Below are 8,311 nucleotides of genomic sequence, written 5' to 3' on the forward strand. Positions count from 1 at the left end.
ACTTACTCATCATAATCTAGTAAAAGTTAAGAATATAGTTAAAAATTTGTGAATAAGTCTGGTAAAATTTACTTAATTTGCTCAACTAAATCTTGAAACATATACTTGATCAAATTAAGTAAAATTTTACCTGATTTATTCACAAATCTTTAACTATATTCTTAACTTTTACTAGATTATGATGAGTAAGTATTACATGAATTTGTAGCATTTAAATTTACTTAAACATTAGTGCAAATTGTTACGAGGGTTTTTTCAAGTAAATCTTACAAGTTCTTTATAACAGCGCACATGTGTCAAGCACAATATTGTAGCATGACACCTCACAGCTACAGAGAGAGGTGTAGCTCTTGTTGTAGTTAAAGACTTCACCACCAGGTGGTGGTTTTGAAGAACCTTTATTGGATTCTTCTTCATGAACAACACARRYAAAGTGAAACTCACAGGTCTTATTAATGACTAGGCCTACCACTCTCACTGATGGTTACTTCTGCTTAACGGTTCAACACAAGTAAACAATGAACACACAAATTGGAGTAACACAACAGACTAATTGCTGAAAGAACAATGTTAAAAATTCCCTAAAATGATTTAACAACAACAAACATGAATCCTACCCACAATCCTCCACTGCAGTCACATGACAAACAGCCAAACACAGCAGAATGCTGCAATATCATTCCCTGTTCCCTGACAACTAAATATCATCTACATTATGCCWTCAAACTATTGCACACYAACAAATGTATTCAAGCAAAAGAAACCAGACAACTTATGTTTTATTTCGACCATGTCTTGTCCTCTCCTTGAAAAGTGAAGCAAGGGAATGAGGAGCAGCGGCCTTTGTGTGTGCATGCATCCTCAGTTTTAACCCAGAAGAGTAGAAGTTACTTAATATATTCATATTTATGTGCTGTCCAGAAAAAGCACTTAAGTATTACTGGTAAAATAATATTAGCATTTACTTTTTTGTACAGCAATATTGATTTATAATATAATGTGTGTTGTTTGTTTAATCAATTCTAGTGGTTTAGAGATTTTTGATATTTTTTTGTAAAATTTAAAAGAACAATTAAATAAATGTTACTGCACCCCAAAATCCTTTTTTTTTCAATGTAGTTTGATGTCATCTTTCTGTATTTAACCAACTAAAGAGATTTTGGACCTTTGGTCTGGGCGCAGGCGAGTGTCTGTGGGAGGCAGGAGAGGCTTCAGGTCCGGCTCCAGCTCATTTAGCTCCATGGCGAAGGTGGAGAAGCCGTAATACAGCAGATAATCCTTTGGCTGGGGATCTGCGGGAGGACAGAAGCCTCTCAGATGGGCTCTTACACAAACGTGACGTGTGGATTTATGCTGATTAGGAGCGTTGGCACAAAGAATTCCTAATCATTTCACTTTCACCTAAACCTTCCACCGACATGTGATACAAAGACCTGAACAGTGAGAAATAAAAGAGATAAAAAGGTGACTCACTTGGCTTCCATATGCATTTTGGCGTCGGCAGGGTGTCACAGAAGATCCCTTCATGCCACAGACCTCCGAATCGATGGATGATGTTGCCACTTTGGTCCAACACAGTTCCCTGGACTTCGTTTTTGTTCGTGTCTGAACCCCAATAACGAGACTGAAAAGGAAAAGATCCTCAGTCATTTACAGCAGCGCGTAAAATGATTGCTGAAGTTGTTTCATTCACCTTAACAAAAGTGATCTTGCAGGTGCAGACTTTGTTGTTGAGGTTTTGGATGGTCACCTCTCCATAATGCTCCAGATATCGCTGCTGGCTGAAGACGTTGTGGATGCAGGTCACCACTTTGTTCCACTCGTAATGGTCTCCGTACCTAAACAAACATCCGAATGCACTTCTGATGATCACAATCCAATTATTTGGTTTGTAAAACACCAAGCAGAAGGTCCTGAGAAGATCTTTATTAGTCTAATTTTCTTAATTAAAAACAGCAATTTGTTGAACAATTATAGGCAGTTACATTATCACCCATCTTTCATGACAGCTGGTCAATAATTAGCAGAATGTCTATTGAGGCTAACTGGCTTATCACCAACCTTTGTACTCTCCAGGCAGTGYGAGTTGGGGATTTCACTTTTATTTTATGGGTTGAAAGCTTTAAAGTTGAAAAAACAAATACTTTGCTCCTGTCTGATTCTCACAGGGAATCCCCAGCTACCTTCAAAAAGCTCTTTTAAAGAACACCTCTAACTCGTCTAATTCCTTCTTACTCTGCACTTCTTTACTTCTACATGTGCTCCGAGTTTCTAAATAGGTTTAGTACTTAATGCTGATGTCAGGGTTTTACACGGGCTAAAGAACAAGGGTTGCTCTTCACTTGTATGTCAGAATAAAAACACCTAATCGGTGTTTCAGACCAACATTACCCTTGAGGCCTCTCATAAATATGCCCATTTGTGTCAAGTGTTTCTTTTCACAGACAGTTGTTTATTACTGAATATGAACCTGGTACAAGTATCACAAAGTCATTTGTTATCCTGTACAGACAGGACCAGATAGTTAAGCAAAAATATACCGTATTTTTGACTAAACAGTGATGAAACTATTAAATAAAAGGTCTCATAAATCCTAAAGCACAACTCTTTACCTGGATAAAGTCACATTGACCATTCCTGTTGGATAAATCTCCAGAGACTTCCCCCAAAATTTATTCTTCCATCGCTGGTCTGTTAAGAGATATTGTTATACGCCGATGATGCCGTATGTTATTTAGATCTTCACGAGCAACATATTATAGAAACATTTCACAAGATAGAAACAGATAATATATTAAAAAAATAAAAGGTGTTTATTGAGATGACAGAAGTCTCACCTTGCCAAAATGAGAAGTTTTCTGACTCGGCTTGGCAGGCTGAGATGGGCGGATGATGGCAGACCTGGAGAAAGAGGTAACAAAAAATGCACAGTTGGATTGGTTKYWTTTATTTATTTATTTATTTATTTATTTATTTATTTATTTATTTATTTATTTATTTATTTATTTTCTTTTTTGTAAATTTATAACTGTTTGTTTTGGGGTTTTTTTAGATTGGATAGAATTTGTAAAAATTACCACAATAATTTAGTGAAAAGGAGGGAAGTTGAAGCACAGAAACATTTTATGATCTAAAGATCATAAAGTGTCTAAATGAGGAACTGTTTTTTAAAGAGTTAATTGCATTGCTGGGAAATGCTTAATTAGCTTTATTTGTTGCAGCAATGATGTGAGCAGGCACAGTCTGACTGGCAGAGTCCTGACTGATGAAGGTGGCACAAAGAAACACAAGGGGACAAAACAGAAAAACACAAATGCTGTCACTAATCAACCAATAATTTTAATGGTTAAAATAGCACAAGGTATACAGAAGATAACAAATAAACATGAAAACATGAATGCTGACTCAGCAAATACACAATTAGCTACCTGCTCACTAATGAAACGGAAACCTCGGTCCTCTCGGATGCACTCGAAGGTCTCCCCCAGCACCGGGTTAAAGGGCTTGTAGCGGTTTCTGAATGTTGCAGTGGTGTAACCGGAAATGGCAAAGGCAGCAATGTAAACCTGAATCAGATCAAATACACATTTATTTCAATAAAAACATGAAAGTTAGTTCAGGTAACTAGGAACAGAAAGCTTAGCTTTCTTGTATGCTGCATAAAATATGAACATTGAGGCTCAGAATCTGTCTGACCATCCTCTGGAATGGGTCCGGCGTGTTGTTGGCCGTGTCCAGCAGCTGGCTGTACTCCAGCTCCTCACACAGCCTCTGCAGAAGGTTAACGGGCTCGTTCAGAGCGGCAGGCATTGAAACTCGAGCTAAATCTTTACCTGAGGGGAAAACAGCCCAGGCATTTCAAATAAAAACTGACAAAATCACAAGTTTGATTTCTATTTTTGGCTTTTGGTAGCAAGAGGATCATGCCTATGTTGTTGTAGAGGATGGCCACGAGGCCCACGTGGCTGTTATCAGGACAGTGAGCGGGTAACGTAGTCCGGCGGCCGGTGCTCTTTGGAACAACGTTGTTAGGACTCCGGGAAATGCTTGCACGGTATTTTCGGGTTGTTGATGCTGCAGTGTAGACGAAAGGAATAACTGATTACAACATTATCATTCCAAAACCAATGAAGCTAAAATTTATCCTTTAAACATTTGCTTCAAGTTGCAAAATGTACTAAATAAAGGTGTAAAGGACGCAACAGTGTTAAAACTAAAGGATTAAGAGAAAATAAAGGAGCTGCACATTAAGATAGTACAATCCCTCACCATGTCCCTCCTCTGGCTCTGAGTTTGTGGTGCTTCCATCACTGAGTCCAGACTCATCAGACACCTCAGAGGAACTGCCCCAATGGATGTTGTCACTGGCGTCGAAATATTCTGCAGCTGAATCCACTACTGAAGGTGGGCCGAGGGACGGAGCGGGCTGATGGTGGTGGGGGGGAGGATCATTAGAAGACATCCGACAGGAAAGAAACAGCAAAACAAAAATGTGACAGGTGGCGTTTGTCTCACCAAGTCTAACAAGTCAGGCTGCTGGTGGTTGTTGGCTTCCCAGGCTTCCTGCAGCTTCTGCCGCTCCAGGGACAGAGTTTCATGCACCGACTTCAGAGAAGCAAGAACTGAAAGGACATAAGACAGAGAAGTAAAACTGTTTTTCTGTTCATAATGTCTTACTTCAGCATCACAGGGTACTATTTTGCTACTTTTAGTCACTGTTTTGCTACCTTTGGCTACTATTTGGCTTCTTTTAGTCTTTAACTACAGTTTTTTTTATTATTATTTTAGCAACTGTTTTTCTTATTTTGGCTTTAGCCAATTTTAGATACTGTTTTGCTAATATTTGCATCTGTTTTGATAAATAAGTCTCTATTTTGCTGCTCATATTTGCTACATTATGCTCCTGCAAATTTTAGCGGTTTTGCTCCTTTAAGTTTTCGGCCACTGCTCTGTTTAGACCATGTAAAGTAAAATGTAACATTTTCTTTTTCAAACATTATAAATGTCATGAATGGATTGTTGTAAATGAGTGCAAATTCTCTCAACTGTAGATATTTGAATAGTGGAGATATGATTCAATTTGTGTAACAAGATACAGTATACTGTTTGTGTTTCAGGATTTTTTGGGGGCGTGTCTTAAAGGGCAGCCCCGTGATGTCAGTAGATGCCTTCAGTATAACCCCGCCCCCTGTTGCTGTAATGGAAAAGAAAACAAACATTGTTTCGTTAGTTACCGGAATGTTCAGGGTTGTGGGCGTGGTTTAAGCTCCTCCAGAGAACACGCCCCCAGCATCCCAGACCACAGCTGACTGATATTTTTTTATTACTTTTAACACATAATTTTATAAGGTTAACAGTATTTTTAATTGTTCAAACTTGGCTGGGTGATTATTAACACATACGTATTTCAGTGGTGTGACAATCTCAAAACACACATTTAGTTTTATTTTACACGGTCTTTTAGCTTATAACTACTGTTTTTCTGCCTTTTTTTCTACGAATGTTTTGTACGTTATAGCTTTTAGCTCCTGTTTTATTCATTTTACAAATTACAAATTTCAAAATTACAAATTTCAGCACTTTTACAAATATGTCATTATTTTAGTTCAAATATTCACATCCTTAAATATAAATATTTTGCAATTCTTCCTTTGTTTGTCCACCCTCTTTAAGTTTTAGTCTTTGAATCGTCTCTTCTCTGACCTCGCAGTGACACGGCGCAGATGTCCTGCTGGATTTTCTTGCCCTCGGGTGATAAGACAGTGGAGGGCGCCAGCTGAGAGTAGACGTAGTCGGGGATGGAGGGCACCGATGCACCGAGGTGGGACGAGCTGCTCAGGTGACTGGAGGACAGCTGGGAGGTGAACAGGAGAGGATCATGATTTACTGGTGAATTTAACAGGTCCCTTGTTTTGTCACTTTGTGAGCCGGTGTCACCGGTTTGATAAGAAAGGATCAGCTTGGCTCCACGTGCACTCTGACAGGAACTTCATCTATATCTGTGTGCACACTTATCCTGCTGCCCTTGTGAGTCATTTTGAAGCAGCAGGAGGGTAATTTCACACAATCTGCCAAATGCTTTAGATTTTATCTTTTTCTTGCATTCTTACACAGTCATGATGATATTTTGYAACAAAGCACAAATTAGGTGTTCAATGTTCTGCTTATTGGCAACTCACCGATTTGGAAATCCCACGAATAGGCTTTGGGTTAGATTAAAGAAAAGTCAATGTCATATTTAAGAATCATAAAACTTTCATCTAAATGTTTAATGAATGTCAGATTAATCCCATATATGTACTTAGTTAACTAAATTTATCTTTAAAATAAAAATGTCACTTCTTACCATCCCCAGGGCCTCCACTCTGGACAGAGTGCGGGAGTGACCCCGTATCTTTCCTGACTTTGGCTTCTTTGGCTTCTCAAGTGAGAGATTCTGTTCCGAAATGTGGTTTACTTAATTTTACATGTCATTTGAAACTCAACGGCATGAAAACGATGGCAGCCTGTGCGTACCTGTATGCTGATGATGCGCTGCAGATCTCCGTTAGTGAAAATCTGGTCCGCCTCCAGCGCCTGGAGCCGCTGAATTAAAGAGTTCAACTCGGAAATATCCAGATTACAGCGGTTCAGCTCTGGAAATACAGTCAACTTTGTTTATGAAGCATATTCAAATTAACTAAAATTGACAAATTTTTGTGCAATAAACCCCAAACCAATTGTCCAAAATCATTATTGGAAAACAAAATGAACCCAATATGAATCCTTGAGGAACTCCAGAACTGACAAGTGCTGTAGAAGAAATGTTATAAGAAAGACAGACTTGTCAGAAGGTGAATCAACTGAAACAGAACCCTGAATCCAGCCTGATTTAGAAGAATATTACTTTCAACTGTATCAAAAGGTGTGTTGAGATCAAAAAAATTGAAAAAAAAACATCTATTCACTTCATCTTACACATTGTGATAAAATGTCTTAAATATTCTCARTAAAAAGCTTTGTTTAAAATGATCTGTGTGTTATTTGTGTTTAGAAAATGACTGTTGGACAAACCTTGAACACAGATATCTGGACCGTGGCTTTGCCTCAGCCAGGCTGATACCTTGGTGTTCACAGCTGTGTTGGCTAACGGCAGAATGACCCCCGACCCACCAGCTGAATCTTCCATCCCTGCACAGCTCTGCTAACGTACAGACACAGGAGCTGTAAGACACACTTGGACTCATCATGTTATGTTTGATTTTATTCTGTTGTTTTATCGTCACCAAGCCTCCATTTCTCTGAGCTGAAGTTGTTTGGGGCAGCGTCTGCTGGAGGCTGTTGTGGACAAACGCTGTCTCGTTCTTTTTGAACAGGCGGTGTGCTTGCAGCTTCGTCACCCAAATGTAAAAGAGTTCAGGGCTCTTCGCCTTGGTGGGAAAATACATTTCTTTTATAGTATCAAACAGCGCAATAATTGTATTCGTTTTCAGAATTAGTTAAACGTTTACCTTCATGTGATAGAGAATGTCTCCTGCATCCAAGTCAATCCGATTGGATTTCTTGTTAACTGTCATCACAGCGAGACTAATGTCTAACGAACCCTGGACTCGTCCCCTGGAGACCTTTTTGTAAAATAACATAAAAAAACAGACTGTGTTGTTAGATCTTATTGAAATATAACCATTTGTAACTAAAAAATGCTAAACTGCAGTTAAAACTAATATTACCAATATTTAAAGATTCACTTACATCCTGTTGATATTTAGAGTAACGCAAGATTCCTGCTTCCAATACAAAGTATCGCTAAAATGAAAAAAAAAAGACATTGTTAAAATCTATATTTTGTCTTAATTCTTACTAAAAGTATTGACCCCTCCTCACCTTGTGCCAGCCTTTAAGAGGCCACTTTCTTCTCTTTAAAAGATATCCTTCACAGATTCCAGGAGCCGTTAAAAACTCAGGATTTTCACTTCCTGTTTGCATTTCTACTTGAAGATCTTCAATCACTTCCCAATCTTTGTTTATCTGTGGAAAACAGGAGCCAGAATTTCACTTCAAATGGGCTTTTTTTTTCAGGTTTTGACCATTTTGCAAAACCTGTTTTTGACGAAATATGTATTGCTCATGATGTAACCCAGGCAAGCGTGTACGTAACTTACTTTTACTGACCAGTTACTAACTTGTTACCATCCTGTTACCAACCTGCTACTCTCCTGTTACTGTCATTTTACCAACCTATTATTGTCCGGCTATTGTCCTTTTACCAACCTGTTATTGTCCTGTTATTTACCTGTTACCAACCTGTTATTGTCCTGTTATTTACCTGTTA

General features: G+C 38.5%; 1 protein-coding gene across 1 annotated transcript in view; it reads right to left on the reverse strand.

The window, feature by feature from the left end:
- The window catches only part of osbpl7 (oxysterol binding protein-like 7), a gene marked incomplete in the record, with an annotated part of 17,934 nt that overhangs the window by 4,736 nt on the left and 4,887 nt on the right, over positions 1 to 8,311 (reverse strand). Inside the window, 19 exon segments of the mRNA XM_014014738.1 lie at positions 1,166 to 1,292; positions 1,474 to 1,624; positions 1,694 to 1,838; positions 2,613 to 2,691; positions 2,838 to 2,901; positions 3,429 to 3,566; positions 3,697 to 3,833; positions 3,928 to 4,074; positions 4,270 to 4,426; positions 4,516 to 4,622; positions 5,704 to 5,854; positions 6,180 to 6,203; positions 6,347 to 6,436; positions 6,517 to 6,635; positions 7,054 to 7,180; positions 7,266 to 7,409; positions 7,491 to 7,604; positions 7,732 to 7,785; positions 7,864 to 8,007. Of these exon segments, the coding sequence (XP_013870192.1) occupies positions 1,166 to 1,292; positions 1,474 to 1,624; positions 1,694 to 1,838; positions 2,613 to 2,691; positions 2,838 to 2,901; positions 3,429 to 3,566; positions 3,697 to 3,833; positions 3,928 to 4,074; positions 4,270 to 4,426; positions 4,516 to 4,622; positions 5,704 to 5,854; positions 6,180 to 6,203; positions 6,347 to 6,436; positions 6,517 to 6,635; positions 7,054 to 7,180; positions 7,266 to 7,409; positions 7,491 to 7,604; positions 7,732 to 7,785; positions 7,864 to 8,007 (2,219 nt within the window).

This window comes from Austrofundulus limnaeus, unplaced genomic scaffold, assembly GCF_001266775.1.
Source record: "Austrofundulus limnaeus strain Quisiro unplaced genomic scaffold, Austrofundulus_limnaeus-1.0 Scaffold119, whole genome shotgun sequence".
NCBI lineage: Eukaryota > Metazoa > Chordata > Actinopteri > Cyprinodontiformes > Rivulidae > Austrofundulus > Austrofundulus limnaeus.